At 48.6% G+C, this 17,376-nt stretch overlaps 1 protein-coding gene across 2 annotated transcripts; it reads right to left on the reverse strand.

Moving 5' to 3' along the window:
* Positions 1–717: 717 nt before the first annotated feature.
* On the reverse strand, positions 718–16,713 carry LOC116452284 (DEP domain-containing mTOR-interacting protein-like). 2 transcript variants are annotated; one of them, XM_032126551.1, is made up of 9 exons: positions 16,435–16,713; positions 10,040–10,218; positions 6,928–7,051; positions 5,572–5,750; positions 4,774–4,959; positions 4,258–4,398; positions 3,900–3,970; positions 2,121–2,261; positions 718–1,003 (listed from the first exon to the last, which is right to left on the reverse strand). In XM_032126551.1, the coding sequence occupies exons 1-9, from the start codon at positions 16,518–16,520 to the stop codon at positions 878–880; spliced, it is 1,233 nt and encodes a 410-aa protein (XP_031982442.1). In that variant the 5' UTR covers positions 16,521–16,713; the 3' UTR covers positions 718–877. The 2 variants fall into 2 exon arrangements, with proteins under 2 accessions (XP_031982442.1, XP_031982443.1); XM_032126552.1 differs by having other exon boundaries at positions 2,157–2,261; positions 16,435–16,703.
* Between the last annotated feature and the right edge of the window lie 663 nt (positions 16,714–17,376).

Genomic DNA, 17,376 nt, shown 5'->3' on the forward strand with positions numbered 1-17,376 from the left:
TCAGGGCAGTTTGCAAGGAATATTTTGCACTGACTGCAAATACAGCCATCTTGTAAGCAGCAAGGGACAGGGGGGTGAATTTTGGTGGCTTTCACTCATTTTTGTTCCTTCCCAGAGTCAAACTCAGACTAGGACACATTTCCTTTCGGGCACACTCTGGTTTTGGTCCCTGCTTTGCCTCGCTGCCTCCCATCACTAGGTTGGTAGCAGCCTATGATGTTTGGGATTTCTGCCTGCCTCCTTGCTGAGGCGAAGCTGATTAATGAAATCAAGCATTGTTAAGGGGTGGAGGCACAAAATGCACCATCATGGAAGTGTCGCCTTTTCAAGAAACAGCTGGGAACAGCGACTAGCCCTGGCTGTGAGTGTGGCTAAGCCATGAGAGTAGCAGGAGCCTCAGAATTTACAAGGAAACACACATTCCTGTATTCATTTCCTTATTTTCTTGACAGAGCCGGTGGCACAGCTTATGGGGCCATCTGGGGAGCACATTTGTGTTCTCGGAAGACTGCACAGACAGCTCAGGGCAGCTCAGACAGACTCACTTGGTTTAAACTTCTTGCTGCTTACCAGCTTTGCCACCTGCCTCCCAGCTTGGCTGGTGAAAGGTGGGGTTCATTAAGTGCTGAATTCTCACAGTGGCTCCTTAAAAAGGAGCTGCAAGAGCTTAGACACTCTCAAGAGCAGGTAGAGACAAATATTTCAAGAGCATAAAAGTCCAAGATTTGTCCATTAGAATGTATTTATTTGAAAATACATCAAAACACCTGGGTAACACATCACAGTGAATGGTTGAGCTTGGTCCCTCCCCACAGTCCATCCCTGCTAAGTGGAGAGTCCTGCCTTTCCAAACAGCAGCGGGATGAGACTCCTTGGCTCATTCAATGGCTTCCATGACTTCCATCACCAGAGTCCGGGGTCCTGTCATGATGAGGCTGCTGATGGTCTGATAGTCCAGGTGCAAAACATACACTCCATTGACTGAGAAAACAAACTGGCACACCTGCAAGAGAGGAGGGACAGGTTACCTCCAGCCCCACAGCACCTCCTGCCCATGATTAACTGGAACCAGGGGCTGTGATGCAAATAACTTGTGTCAAAATCCTTGAAACCTTAAAGCATCACCACCCCGTAGCTACACCAATAATCACAGTGCTGCAATCACTGTGTCATAAAAACAGGACCAAAGGGATTTAGATTTGAGCTAACAGAGGAAAAAAAGACTAATTTAGGAGCAGTGGCTCATTTCACACATGGAAATGAGGCACAATATTAACATCCAGCAATTTGGTAGCAAATGAGATTAGGTAAGGAGAAATTAACTGGGCTCTTGAGTAAATGAAACAAATTCATCCATCCCCTTCCAATCCTGCCTGAAGCAAACAAGGAGTCACACTCTGCCTCTGAAGAATCCCACTGTTTCAAATATCCATGTGACTTTAGACTTATATCAGCTTTTAGAAATTACTCCCTCGCTGTTGGGGTTTTTGTAGGGAACTGGAAAACTCAACACTTCTTTCATTCATGCCTGAAACTCTACACATGAAACTCATACATGCCTGGGCCTAAAGTGATTTTCAAGCTCGAAGTTCATTTTACCTGAGCTGGAAATACTGGAAGTTACTTGATGAATCAAATCAAGGCATCAATTTAATATTATTAAGGTTTAGTGTACATGGAAAAGAGCTCCATGCAGAAGTCCATTGCTAATAGCAGGGAAATAAAATGCGCAGGAACTGAAATGAGCAGGTGATTCAGGACAAAGCTCTGCTCCTTCCCTGCTTCACTGGGGTTATATAAAGTCACTGGAACTGAGCTGGGAATTCTCTGCTTTGTTTTTAGTAGCTCAAACAGTTTTGACTGTTCCAAGGTCTGGCACAGGGATGGTTTACTTTTGACAGAATTTTTTGAGTTTTAGCTGCCCACAGCCCCCGTGCTGCCCTGAAGAAGGCAAATCCTCCACTCTGTCACGCACACAGGGCACTCTGCCTGCAGAGAGCATCCCTCCCTCCACCTTTCCCAGAACTCCACGTGCCCACTCCATCAGTTTGATGTCCACTGCAGGAAGGGATTATCATGGAGGATGTGTTCAGCCCAAAAAGCTCAAACAGGACACAAATCCTGTCTCCTGCTTGGTCTCCATGAGTAAGAAGTACCTTCATCCCTGCAGCAGCAGCAGGTCCTCCTGGGTCCACTGCCTGGATGTGGCAAGGTCTTCCTCCTCGAACCACAAACCCCCAGCCCACCGCATCCCCCACAATCTGCAAGCAGAACAAAAGGGGTTTAAAAATCAATGAATGGGCTGGAGAGAGGAGATGCAACAGTTCCCAGAGAGATGGAGAGCTCATGATCCTAACCCGTTATGGGTGGGAGAGAAAGGGCTGTGCACTAAGTGAGATGCAGAACTGATTAACTGCTCCCTGCAAAGCTGCTTTCTGATTAACTCCCTGTCAGCAAGTGCAGGAAAGAGAATCACAGGCAGCATCAAGCTGAAGTGCAAGGCATGCATCACAAGCATGCTTGAGAACATTCCCAGAGCACGCACACGGCGCCTTTTCCTTGGCACAGCAGAGCATTTCCTGGGTGGAAGGAGCTGCTCTTTCCTTGCCCCACTCTGATGTCAGCCTGCCAGAGCACTTTGCTGCAATACTGCGGCCCTCTGATGTGACCAGAAGAGAAAAGGAATTCCCAAGGCACTTTGCACATCACCCATATAAATAAATAACAGCAACTGCAGAGCTAAGCAGGAGGAAATGAGCCATGAAAGGCCCAGGCTGGCAGAGTTGAAGGGCAGGGCAAGAGCATTCAGGAGGAGAATGAACAGCATGTCCTCAGACGTGCCATGCTAATCACCACCTTGACTTTTCTTGCCACTTCCCACTACTTTCTACAGCACACTTAATTTGGGAACCTGATCCACAGTTCCTCTGCAATCCTGCTTGTGCCAAACCAGCACGGCAAGGCAGCCCTTACGCTTCCTACACTGCTCTCTGTGAGACTGCCCCTTTCAGAGGTGGGCAGTGAAGGGATGAGACACAAAAATAACCAAGTGTGGTAGGATCCACAGGGCAGGAGCTGCCTTGCAACATTTCCACCCAGCACCCACCATCCCTGCCTTGACCAGTCTTACAGCTTTAGAAATAATGTAAAAAGCAAAAGCCCCAAACTCAGGTTGTCTGCAGTCCTGGAGATGTAAAAAGCCCAACACAAGGAAGGCAAGAGCAGCCCTTGGATGCTCCCCCCATTCCATGCAGCTTCACCAGATGCTGATGGACCATATCAACACCCCTGATCTGCAGAGGGACCTGAAAGATGCATAAAGCTGCGCCTAAAGCCCTGGGACAGAGGGTGAGTGTCACAGTCCCAAGTGTCACAAGACTTACTGATTCTACGGTTTGCATGGAGCTGGATGGAACAGAAATCACAGATTCTTGGAATGGTTTGGATTGGAAAGGACCTTAAAGATCACCTCATTCTGATCCCTCTGCCATGGGCAGGGTCACCTTCCACTATCCCAGGCTGCTCCAAGTCCCATCCAACCTGGCCTTGAACACTTCCAGGGATGGGGCAGCCACAGCTTCTCTGAGCACCCTGTGCCAGGGCCTCACCAATGCCAAAAAATCTCCAAAATGGGAGGTTTTTTCTGCCCAGGAAACTTTTTTTCCTGATCTACCTCATGGATATACATTAAACCCTCAGAGGGGCTGAGCACATTTCCACCCACAAGAATATGTGAAGACATTGGCCCCTAGAGAGTCACCAACAAAAAGCCACGATGATGTGACATGCAGTCAAAGTTTTAGCATAGAGAGGTCACAGCAGCCAACAGAAAACCACCAAAGAGCAGGCAGGGAGCTGGATATGCTGGATTAGCAATGCCAGTCCCCATGGTCACTCACAGTCAGTGTTTTCTTGACGTAGGGGGCCCCAGGGGACAGCAGCTCTTCGTTGGTGACGGGTCTCTTTAACACTAGAGCAGAAGGTGACAGGTTCTATCAGCATCAAGGGGTTTGTACAGTAAAGTGCATAACAAGGCAGCCTGGGGATTGCCCTGGGCTGGAAAACAGATGTTAGAACCACAGTTCCTGCACACAGCAACCTTTGCATCCACCTCAGCGACTTTTCCAAACACATGCACAACTCTTCAAATCAAGGTGCAGAGGTGAGGCTGACCCTCTCCTCTCGATGGGTCTTGAGCCCGTGCCCTGAAGGAATCAATGCATCCCATATAACAACAGGCAATGCAGAAGCCCAGACCTGATTTGGGGTTGCACTCAGCCACAGGAGGGAATACTAATGTAGGAGGAGCACTGAAGTAGGTGTTGGAATTTCCAGAGAGGGAAGTGATGCTGCTCCTTCGAACCGCTGAGACAACTTTGATCTCCTTGTTGGTCTGGACTGAAAGAGGCAGATAAAAAATTTTTCAATGAAAAAATAGAGTAGTTTAAAGTAACAAACTTTCCCCCAAGCCTGACCTACACTTGAAAGGCATGTGTGGATTGAGGATGGCATTTGAGCTCAGAAAGAATAAAACCAGTTCAAAGAAAGATCAAGAGCTGAGCTGACACTAAGCTGTTTTCCTGGGACAGGGGTCTGTGCTAGAGACTGCCACTGCATTGTGACATCCACCACAAAGCAGTGGGATGGGTGTTCACTTCATGGGATGCCCAGAGGAGCCTCTCAAACTCTGCTGGAGCAACACCCTCGGCCCTGGGATACTCTGGTAATGCAATCCTTGCTTTCACTCCCCTCCACAAACACATCCACAGTTACCAGAGAGGAAGCTGGTGTTGCCTGTGTCTGGGTTGAGCTTGCGAAGGCAGAAGGGGCTGTCAGGGCTCTCGGAGAGGGCACGGGAAGAGTTCTCATTGAGTAACTCTGTGAGACGCCGCCGCCGGCGGAAGTTGATCCAGAACTGGTAGACGGTGTCACTGTCAAAGAAGTGATGCCGATTGGAGACTAGGAGAGAACAGGGGAGGAGGCAGAGGCTGAGGGGGTGGAAAAATATATAACAAATATCCTGAGGGACTCTCATGAATTGCTTTTAATGCCCCTGTGCTCTACTGCAGCTTTTCTGCCTGGTTGGGAGTGCTGCCTGCAGGGAGGGAGGAACAGCAAGGCCACCCCCCCAAGAGGTGCCATCTCCCAGGGGTGCACTCGGTGTCACAGCCCTCCACCTGCTCCTGTCCTGAGACACTCAGAGGACTCCCTGCCTTCCGAATTGGAAGTTTAATTATAGCAGATGGACATGATCTGCCAAGTGGAGCTAAACATCACATCTTCACACCCCAGCCCTCCAAACCCAGGGGTGCAGCCCAGCCCTGTGGCCAGCAGCTTTGAAGAACTGAAGAGCAAGGGCTCAGATTTCATCTCAAAGCTTTTGTGGGTGGTGGAAGACTGCTCTGGTTTCAAAGGTCACCAGCTCCAAACATAGAACTAAAAGGCTCCATTGCCATCTCCAAGTGGGCACTTGACCAGCACTTGTTGCATGGCATGAATGGGGATTTGTTCCTCACACAGCCACGCTCATCCCTGGCTTTCCACCCCGGCTCCAGCCGGGCCCTGGCTCACCATGCTGAATGATCCCGTGCTCCAGCAGTGCCCGTCCCAGCTCCACCGCTTCCTGCCTGTTCTCCACTTCTCCCTCCTGAATGAGCCAGTCGATCATCTCAGAGCCCAGGAAAGTCCTCTGGTACTTCACCGAGTTCTCCTCTCTCACCTTCAGGATTGACTCTTCCACGCTCACCAGCCTGGCACAAGGTGGGACAAGGCCCCCATGATGCCTGACATCCCTGCCAGTCCCCACGGGAATTGCAGCCGGGTGAAGCAAGGCCAAGAGAAGCAGGCAAAGCACTGCAGCCAGAACATTCCTGCCGGGGAGCAGCGGGAAGGGAGGGCGGAACACGGAGCTGCAGTCGGGTACCTTTGTAAATCTTCATCGGAGGCGAGGAAGCAGCTCCAGCAAAACCAGTTGGGCTGTGACCTCAGCTAAAGATCACAGGGAAAGCCAAGCAAGCGACCGAGCGTGGGTAACACATGGCAGACAGTCCGAGTGCATGGATAAGGTGCGTTTCAGTCAGCAGGTGTTCCACTGGCAGCGTGTGAGAGCTAAATCCAGCGTCTCCACGAGAGGGTGCAGCCGGCTCAGCCATGAGGCTGCCGGGATGCTCTCCCCATCCCAGTCACTGCTGCGGATCAAGAGCAAAGTACAGGGATGCACATCTGGCAAAGGGGCAGGGACACACCCCAAATCACCACCCGCCTGGATGAAGGACTTCTCCTTCAGAGCCAGTTTGTGACTCTCCTTGCCAGAGTGGGAGGATGTGAAATGTGAAGAGCATGTTAAAGGAAACTGGTCCAGAGAGCGGGTTGGGGTTGAACTCTGGAAAGATGGCTCGGATTTAGAACCATAAACAGTCAACACAAAGAAAACTAAACACTTGGAGGTGGAAGGAGTTTTCTGTACTCTCTGGAAATTAACTTTTCCATTACAAATTTTGCAAACAGGCTAAGTGAGGTGCAGGGACCCAGACCCACGAGGATCCTGAAAATCCCATACCCTGCTGACTTTGGCAGGACGTAAGTCCTAATACAGCCAGTGGAAGCAGCTAACACGAGGAGGCTGGAAGAGTGCTGGGAATGTACCAGATCCCAGCACCTGCACTTGGGCTGGAGCCCCTGGAGGCATCCATGAGTTCATAGTAAGACTCCTGTCCCATCCCCAAGGATGCTGGTTGTCCTGCAGCTGTGACAGGGCTCAGGAAGCAGCACTTCCCAGCGGGACAGCAGGGAGTGCAGAGGAGGGAAAGCAAAGCCAGTAGGAGCTGTGGCTCCCAGCTGCAGAGCACCAGCAGCCAGCACCGCCAGCAAGGCACAGCCAGCAGGGCACAGCTCCAGTGCCCCAGTGCCAGGGGAGGACTCACGTACTTCTCATAAAGGCTCTGCCCTCGCATGAACACCTTCACATCCTTACTGAGGGGGAAGGTCCCGTCATCCTTGCGGAAGCGGTAGAGCAGCTTGGCATCCTTGTAATCCGAGTGCTCGTCACAGACTGGAAGAACACAGGGCAGGGATGTCAGTCCGTGAGGAACACACAGGGCTCACACTCAGCAGGATGTTGTCTCCAGGCTAATAGCTGTGAGGGCTTCATGCCATGTCCTTCCCTGTGCCCCTTGTCCCATGGAACAATCAGTATCCGAGACCTCGTCCCCAAAAATTACCTGCTCACGAATACTGGAAGCTCATACTGGTGGCAGAGGTCAGTCCCAATGTACAGACCTTGGGAAAGGTGGAGTCTGCATTTTGTTCCAGACACTAAAACATCCATTAGAAGAAATAGGGCTTTTTTTTTTTTTTTTCATTTAAGTGTTGTTGTTTGGATTTAGATTAAAAGAGGATGAACAGAATTGCCTCCATCAACTTTTTTAAAAAGCTACAGCCACATGGAAGCAGACTTGGAGGACAGAGGAAAACAAACCACACTGCACTCAAACCCCCACAAAATCACCTCTGTCAAAAATGCTCATAAGCTAAAAAATAAAAAATGGCATAAACTTTTCCACACCATTTGGTGCCAACCCAGCCCAATTCATCTGCATGGCAAACTAACCTCAAGAGAAGATTTCCTTCAAAGCCAGGTGCAATACAACTGGAATAATTAAATTTCTATGAAAAGCCTTGGATTCATCTTGGGGATGGGCACACAGGTTGTAAATGCACATTTTTATAGTTCATGTAACCTTTAGCAGGTAAATATTTGGGATATAGTTGTGAGATAAACCTGCCTGAAACACACTCCTAGACTACAAGTACAAAAAAAGAACTAAAACAAAGACTAAAAACCCAGCTCAAAAGTCATAGTTCAGATCTTAAAAGTCAGCCTGCCTTCAGGTCCACCCATGTGAAGCAAGAAGAAGAAAGTCAAGTGGTAAAAAAAACCCCAAACAACAAAAAACCGACAAAACCAGAATGAAGAATATGCCTGGGAAACAAAGAAAATTAGTCAAAGGGAAAAAGAAAAACCACAAATGTTTCCTCACTAAAGTAACATCATCCACTAGAGTGAAATTCAAAAGATTCAAGATACTTCTTGTGAGAATTTTAACACTTTTTCATCCATCTGAGCAGACCAGCAAAACCACATTCCCCTTCAGGTGAGCAGTGAAATGCCAAAACTCGTCAGATTATCTTGCGTTCATCATTCCTGCAGAGCAGCTGTCTCAGATGCAATCAGGACTCTAAAGCCTGTGACTCACCGAGCACGAGGGCAGGATGAGAAGGTTGTTTTAACAGTGAAAGTTCGCAGCTTCATAATTCCAAGGAGCAAATATCCCAAAGCCATTGCAACTGGGAATAGAACATAAAACCCTATAGGGCTGTGCCCATAGAAAACCAAAGCAGTTTTACTATTTAAAGACCAATTTCAATGTGTTTCCAGTGTGTAATAGAACCAAAGCTCAAAGCACACCAGACAATTAAGAGGCAGCACGATGATCTGCATGAGATAATTATCTGGATGCCAGGGGAGAAGAGGGCAAACAGTGTAGCCAGACAATTGCCAAGCACCCAGAGCAGTGCTGCATTAGCTGGCAGCCCTCTTTCCACAGGACTAACAAAATTAATAGACAAAAAGCAAGTTGGAAAGTCAACTTCTGTGTCCTGCCAGGAATTATCATAGGAGCAGGAGGGACATGTCTTAATAAGTAATCAAAACAGTGCTGGTACCCAGTGCTGCACAGGTTTAATTAACTAATGGATTTGTTTGAAACTGTCAGCTGGAGAGATGGAAAAATAATCAGGTTTAAGTGTTAATGGTTAACTGAGAACTCCCTGCTTCAGCTTTTTGTGATAAAGCCCCGCAGCAGTTTATTCAAGGCAGTTTAATGTAAAGGGCATTACCCTCAGCAAGGAGCAGATGGCAACAGGGAGTGTTTGCATTGCAGTGGTCAAAGGCAGCTATTTTTGGACCCCAGAGAAGAGGGGGGAGGAGAGGGTTTGGTTTGGTGTGGTCGTCATCTGCTTCTGTCTCCGCAGCTACATCCCTGTGTGACAAACCAGCACCCAGCTCCAGGCTGCCACAGCTCCTGTCCCAAAGCCCTGGGAGCGAGAGAGCTCAACCACAGCGATGGCAGAGGTGTCCCAGGGCTGTTTGACAGTCTGGGGCTTTTGTTCCTGGCTGGGCCTGAAAACCACATGGACAGAAATTGCTTTTTGCCCACCTGAAGCACGTGTTTTCTGTTGTTACATCACGACCAAGGGCTGGACCTTGGGGATTGCTCTGCAGCTCAGAGCTCAGCATGTGATCGGAGTTAATCCAAAACTCCTGAAAGTTCCAAAGAAATTTAAAAAGAAAAAAACCCTTGAATACTGCAAAGAGCTGGGCTTGAGCCTCAAGGTGATTTTTCTCCACGCTTTTTTTCCTTCCTTTTTTTTTTAAATTAGGTTTCACAGACAAACCTTTGTAATGGCAGCACACACTTAGATCCCAAGGGAGGCTTTCCTACAGGATTGCTGCAGCTCCAGGTCCACAGGTGTCAGATTAAATTTGCCTTGGAGTGTTGTAGACTCCACAGCCCTATTTGTCCCAGCATGGGGAAACTAAGGAATACTGGGGTCTTATGGTAAGAAAATGGATTTCCCTGAAGATGTGAAGCGTGTGCTGTAATTCAGCCTCCATTTCTGTGTGACATAAACATGAGCCAGACCAGCTTCTATACAAACATCCTCCTGGCTGGATACAGGGATACAGGTCAGGAATACAGCTCAGGTGCCACTGAGCTTGATTTCAAAGAGGAGACACTTTAGATGTCATTTACCAGTGCACAGCCCAAGCCCTTCTCTGGCGCACAGGGAACCGGCACATCCCCCAAAGCAAAGCAGCTTCACACAAATCCAGCCCCATCCAGCCTCTCCAGGAGCCCTCACCCATGGCAGGGTGGCAGACAGGGACCTGGCCACGCTGCTGTGGCTGGGCTGAGGGACACACAGGGTGAGCAGACACACAGCCCCCGCCCTGGGGGTGGCAGGGACGCCCACACACCGTGGTGGATGATGTAGTGATCCATCAGCTTCTGCATGAGGCGGATGCCGGTCTCGCGGTCGGGCGCTTCCTTGTGGTCGATGAGCCAGTCCGTGAGCTCCTTGGCCACGAAGCAGTTCGGGTACGTCCGCAGGTGGTACCGCCTGTCCTTGATCAGCTTCCCATCGTGGAGGCGAAGCCTGGGGGGAAAGGCAGCCACTGAGCACAGCTGGGCTCACAGAGGAGTTTGGATCTGATGGCCCAGATCTGTCCAGCCGGGAGAGACCACCCTGGATGAGCTGGGACTTGCGCCAAGCACTCAGGGACTGATAAATGCAACCAAACCGCCTGGCACTGCCAGACTGCACCAGTCAATCCCAAGGAGCCTCTCCACCATCCCCTTCTCTCCTCCTGCCACCACTCAGGTTGCCTGAGCAGACAGTCTGACCCATATGTAGCTTTTTGTTCTAAACAAGCCTCTCAAACCCACAGCAGCCAAGTAAAGGGGGTGAAGAGGGGCAAAACTCACAAAAAAAAAAAAATAGCAGTACATGTATTTATTATCTTGGCATGATTCTGTGTCTCATTCTCCTTCCCCGTGGCCATGAAAGCAGGAATAAAGCTTGGAGGACAGAGGCTTACTCAGAAGTCCAGGTGGGAGCAGTAACAGGAGCCCTCCTTTTTTCTGTCCAAGCAATGAGTGCCAGGTGGATCCCATCACTACCTAATCCATGTACCCACTAACCCACAGCAACAGTGGACAACAGTCCTGACATTTTCTGGTTCCAGCTGGGATTGACTGGGACAGAGCTTACCCAAACAACAACCTTCCTATCCTGAAAACCCTGCTGTTATGGCTGGTCTGCGGCTCTGATGGAAAGATACATGGGGGAAGGTTACTCAGGTGAGCATGGCTTTGACTTTCAAAAGGACCTTAACAACTGAGCGAGCCACAAGGCACAGAGTTCCTCTGTGTTCCAGCCAAAGCCAGCCCAGTTTGGCAGGAGATCTGTCCAGGGGCCAAACTTTTGCCCTGTAGTCATGACCGTTCCCAAAACACCAGCGCTGGAAAATGCGCAGTGTGTGCAGCAGGCTCTGAGGAGAGATACTAAATAAACACCTCTGTAACTGCAGGATGGTTTTCGTTCAAATTATTCATCACAATTCCCAGTTTTGCCCTGGGCCAGTGAGTTTTACTGAGCCATTAAACACTGCAGCCTTTCGTTATTTCATGTCTCAATTTCTTTTGGTTTTTTTTGGAAAAGTTATGCCTGTTGGATTACACTTTTAGGTACCTCACAAGAAGTTTAAGTACCCTAGAAAGCTATCAGCTAATAGTGGATTGTCTTATATTGTAGGATTTACCAATACTAAATTCCTAAAAGTTTTACCATAAAACATTTTATTAGGGGAATAATTAGTAATTGATTGTTGTAATTAATGCTGAGAAGCTGACAGAAGTTTTCAGACCTTCCTGCTAATTAAAATACTAAACTAAAGATTTATGCAGAACCAGCTCCTGGCCTTGCCTTGCACAGACCTCCCTCAAATCCTGAGGTCCATATCCAGTATTTCCCTCTTTACCTGGAAGACTCATTCCCTCATGTCACCAGCACTTGTTCTGCAGATGGATTTTACCCAGACAGAACAGTCCTCAGACAGCTGCCTTGCTATTTTTAGAGTTTTTGTCTTTTTTCTTCCTTTATTTCATGGTCCACCATCACAATGCAACCAGACACAGTCAGCAGTGACTGCAAAAAGAGGCTCCCCACCTATGAGGGAAGACACAGCCAATTTTTATGTTTTCTCTCTTTCACAATCAGCAAGTGGGAAGGCACTTCAGAGGAACGCTTGGTAAAGATAAGAAACGTTCCAAGAGTTCTCTATTGCCATCAAGAGTCTGCAGGACTCCATGACGAATATGTATGTGTGTATATATATATATTTACACTCACACACACCCCCTGTACATACAGTAACACATGGACCATAATCACCCAAGGCCTGAATAGAAACTGGTTGTGTGGACACTATTTCCCCTGCTTTACTCCCTTTTTAAAATCATGTTTCAGAATACAGAAAAAAATGCACGGATTTTGAAGGAGAAAAATAAAATAATTTTTTTAGCAAGCAATGCTGCTAAAGCCTAAGGTTTAAAAATTTAAAAATACACTTACTCTGGAAATATTCTACTGGGACCAATTGCCAGCACAGGAATTAAGTGGTGTTTCAGCACCTCTGGACCAGCAGCATCTTGGACCTTTAAGGGCTGGTTTAAGCCTGTGACAAGTTTTCCCTCTGCCCTGCAGACCCAGGGCAGCGGAAGAGGCTCGGCTTGAGTGTCCTTGTGGACTTCTCACTTTCCTCTTGTTTACTGTTTCCTGTCAACCCTGAAGACACAAACTTTGTCCTTCAGCACAGGATGTAAGAGCTCTTGTGTGATGTTGCAAAAACAAAGCTGGTGAAACCATGAGTGGGTTCTAATCATGCTTCCAGATAAAAAAGATTAGGGAAAATATATAATAATATGCAATATTATGAGTTTTCTAGATGGCAAAATCTACCCTGTGGACATATTACTTCTTCAAAAGGATAAAAAAAAAAAAAAGGAGGCAGAATAAGGTCAGGATAAAACACTTGCTGGAACATGAGAATGGGCTCTTATGAAACACTCCTGGCTTGGCAGCCGGAGCCTCCACGTGCATTTGCTTTGGGTAGGTTGTGTTGGGTAAGCAAATTGTTTCTTTGTCAAGGTCACTACAAAGCCATCATTAGTCACCCCGGGTAACCTTGTTGAAAGGGACATCCAAACAGAAGAGGAATAAACTCTTCCTCACCTCCCACGTAAACAGACCTTGAGCATCTCAAATGACAAGGTGGATCTTTCAAGGATATTAACTCCAGTTCATTCTCACAGCAGCTAAGAACAAATGAGTGGCCTTGGAAAGATGAATCATCCAAAAGACCTTTTCTGTTCCTATCTTCACAGGGGAAAAAAAAATCCAACAAATTTTTAAAAATCCCCAAACCACAAACAACTAAGTGCTCACTAAAAGGCAGCAACAGAAACAGGAGCATTTCTGCAAAGCAGCTGCTGCTGGGGAGGCACATCCAGGCAAAAGAGCTGCTGCAAACAGGCTCAGGAAACCCCAGTTTTCATCACCCCCAGTCTGAAAAAGCACCAGTACATCTGGGGACAAGGGAGGGCTTTGCACGCCTGTGACAGCCCAAAGTGGTACTGAGATGTTTTATTTTCCTTGTATTTAAATATAAGTATAGGAAGGCTTAAATCTCAAAAAGAAATCACAGGAAGCACAATTCTACTTCCCAGTCCTCCCTTTCACCAGTGCTAGAAATTTAATAATTAGCTTTTTAAGGTCATTCTGACCATGAAGTCTCATCTTTGAATAACACTCACTGCTACATCAAGCAGTGTCCCATGATCCCTCAAGGAAGTCATGCTCACTACAAGAGATCCAAGTCCAACAGGGAGCCACCAAACCTCCTGCAGACAAATGACTTTTGGGCAAGAATAAAAATTTTGGCACATTCAGCTACACACCTTAAAGTGAGCCCAATTTCCAGAGCACCAAAATAATGAGCACTTTATTTATCAGCATCACAGTTTGAGTATCCAAATAAAACACTCGTCACCTCTGAAAGTTTTGGACAGTGGCAGAAATTGCAATTTTATTCTTTGCAGGAAAAAAGCTTCCTTCTCCTCTCACTTTCTCTGTGCAAGACATAAATTTACTGAGTATATTTTATGTTTAGGAGTGATTAATGCAGCTTAACAGAGCTATTAGAGCACAGCTGCTTCTCTTGACCATGGGAATACCCAGACGAGAGTGCACCAGGGCTTGTCCATACTTGAGGAACTCCAATTACAGCAGGGTGTGAATGCAAAGCGAGGAAGCTGTTCCAGGATCTCTCTGTGTAGATAAGCCATTTGTTGCAATTAGAAGTGACTAATTGGGCCTCTCTTACAGAATGCCACCCAGGAATACCCAACGCCTAGTAAAATCGATGTGATTTTCATGCAAGTTTTTATGTCTGACACAAGAGGAATGACAGCAGACGTGAGGAACGAGCCCGAGCCAGCAGCCCTCTCAAACTCAAGGCCAAAATAGCAGCGAAAATTTTATCTTCATCTTTTTAGTGGAGAGAGACTCAAAATACAGAATTATTTTTCCTCCTCCCTGAACCAGGCAGCTGTTGAAGCAGAGGGACCCTGGCAGACAGGCAAACCCAAACCACACCAGCCAATCTCCCAGCAATTCCTTCAGGATCCGCTTCATTCCCAGTCATCCACACGGAGCATTCTGTCAGCCCTCACTCGTGCAGCTATTCCTGGCTGGGAAACCCATCCTGACACTGAACAGACTCACCCCTCTGGCCAAGCCAAACTCGGAGGCATTTGCAAACTTGCTGGGAAGCCAAAGAACTGCAAAGATGGAGCAAAGGTTTGTTTGATTTAATGTAATAGTGGGGAGGCAGGGCAGGAAGTGGGGAGCAGGGAAAAACAAATGTTTGATGTTTCATGTGGACACAGCAGCGTTATTTGCTGATGGAGGTTTACAGAGTCAGGCCAGCTGCAAGGCTCCTTTCCATGCCTCTGTATTCCACATCTGGGGAAAAGCAGAGGACAATGTGGACATTTAGCCCTGTCCATCTGCTGCTGTCTGAGACATCACCCAGCCCCTCTGCCTCAGTTTCCCCACTGCTCTCCACCAGCCATCCAGGTCCCAGGAGATTCATACCACTCTAAGTCCTTACCTGCCAGGCTGTGAGATCCCCAAAATACAGAAGAGAAATTGAAACACTCAGTGTGTTCTGCCTCACTCAATTCTCCTTCCAGCCAGAGGTTCAGTAGAAGGAGCAGCCCAGCTCCAGGCTGGGGTCCATCTCCTCATCCTCCTCCCCAGGTTTTACACCAACAGCTCCTTCCCATCCTTCTGCACTGGGAACAGGCTCCTGCCCAGACCGAAGCAGAAGGATGCAGCTGCTGTGTGCCCAGCCCCAGCAAAAGGACCCTCCTCTCCCTCACTGTGAACTCTCAGATTTTGGGAGCTCCCGAAACCAAGAAACTTTAAGGCACTGCAGCCATGGGGGAAAAAAAATGAAGAAAAAAAAAAAAAGATTGATGTCCCCAAAACTACATAAATTTTGTGGTTTCTATTCAACGTCAGCCCAGTGTGCAGTGTACTGGAAGAGTTCTGTTCTCAAACAAATTTACTGTATCCCCTTCTTGTGCTTACAGTCACAATCACCAAATGGTCCAGGGCCTGATCTGCTCCTTTCCTGCAGCAGGTATGGGGAAGTCACATCACTCCCCTCATGTGGAACACAGTTTCAACACACAGCTTGATTATTTTATGTTCTCTCTGAATACCTGACCCCTTCCTTTGGCCCAGGCTATGGGGCTCAACTTAAACCTCAGTCACTCCAGATGAGTAAAATACTGGAAATATAAATATGAATAAACTGCTCTGTCCCTTGGCTGTATTTTCAAGATGGGGCCCCAATCCTTAGCCAGAAGTTATCAATCCTTGGTACAGTACAAATAGTAAAGCTAAAGCTAACAGTGCTCACTGAGAATGAACAACATACCTACATCAAGCTCATTTCAGGGATCTGATGATAGCACACTCAGGCTCTGGGCTACTTACATTATCAAAGATATATTTCCTAGTTTCCATCCTCATTTCAAAACAAACCAGAATGGCTCCAGATACAAACAAGCAAACTCTGCTCTAGAGCTAGGAAAGCCCCAGTCACATGCTTGGAAGTAAGGAGAAGGTTCTGACCCCAGATACACGAGGAACACGTTTTCTCAGCCACACATAGCATAGGAGAATGGATTTCTGTCTCCATAAGAGGAAATCCCTCAGAAGCTGCTGAAGAACGGGGACTACAAACCAGCAGAAGTTCCCAAAAGAGACTTTCAGGAAATGGAAGATTCAATTCAGGCACATGGCACCCATGGAATGCTCTTCCAAGTCACCCTGAAAGTCCGAGCATCCTCAGAAATGCTGCTGTCCTCATCCAGCCAAGGATCAGGGACCTTGTGGGGGCTGCTCAGTGCCACCACATCACTCTCTGTGCTTGGGGGAAGGTGGAAAGGGACAAAAAAATCTGTTGCCATCTAAACTCGCACGTCAGTCCCCTGGCACCTGGGGGTGAAGGGCAGGAGACGCCAGAGAGGAGCAGCAGGACAAGGTATAACAGGAAAGGAACTGGTTCACCACTCTGGTGGGTGTAGGAAGGGTCAGCAGGTACTGGGGAGGGGGGTACCAGCACCTGGGGGAAGGAGCTTGCTCAAGGATAAAACTTTGAGCCTGCTGCTAACGGGACACAGCCCAGACCCCCGGGTACAGCCCTGCCCCGGGCTGCAGGAGGACCCCGGGACCTCCTACCTCAGCTGCTCTCCAGCAATCATCACTTCAGCCCTGTAGTGGTGCTCCGTGGCTTTCTTCTTCAGGCTGCTGCTCAGGCTCTCCATGCCGGGCTGCCGGGGGGCGGCGCGGGGGAGATGCTCCCCATGGGATGCGGGTGGGGAAGATGCTGGTCCCCGTGCGGGCCCCGCCGCTGGCGCGGTGCAGGTGAGGCAGCCCGGAGCTGCTGACTCCAGCTCCACGCCTCTGCTGCCCTCCCGGCCGGCTCCGGAGGAGGAGCCTGCTGCAATCCGAGCCCGGCTCTGCCGGCTGCTCACCCGCTGGCTCCAGCTGCCAGCCGGGAGGGTGGCCGGGATGCTCCCAGCAGGCTGGGACAGTGTCCCCTCTGCCGGGGGATGACTCCGGCAGGCTCCGGGCACACACGGGCTGGAGGAGGAGTGGTTTGATGAGCCATAAGGTGGACAAAGCACTTCATTCCTTACGCTGTAACTTTCCTGCAAGGGTTCAAGATGTGCCATTCCCCAATGCAAGCCGTGGGCCTTGTTCCCATCTTCCTCCCTGAGGACTCTGCCTTGCCATGGGTTGGGATCCATCCAACACCATGGGCAAGACTTGCTTAAAAGAGGACTCAGAGCAGCTTGAGCCCTCCCTCTGTGCAGGAGCCACCAGAGAGATTGGATGGAGAAGCACAGGCTGTAAATAGCAAGATTGGGCACTGGTGAATCTGGAGCTCTGCTGGTGCCAAGCTGACACTGATACCACCTCTAAAATCTGCCTCCAGGCACTGGCACCTGCCTCAGCTACCACTTGTCATTCTCATTATTTGAGGAACTTTCTGCAAGGCCAAAGCTGACCTGAAAGTGATGGTGACCAGCAAAGAAAAAGGCAGAGGAACTGGGATGTGGAGGGGGTTAATTACATCCATCACTACTGTCAGATTCCTGTGCAATCATACTTCCATCA

The sequence above is a fragment of the Corvus moneduloides genome, chromosome 17 (genome assembly GCF_009650955.1).
Source record: "Corvus moneduloides isolate bCorMon1 chromosome 17, bCorMon1.pri, whole genome shotgun sequence".
Lineage (NCBI taxonomy): Eukaryota > Metazoa > Chordata > Aves > Passeriformes > Corvidae > Corvus > Corvus moneduloides.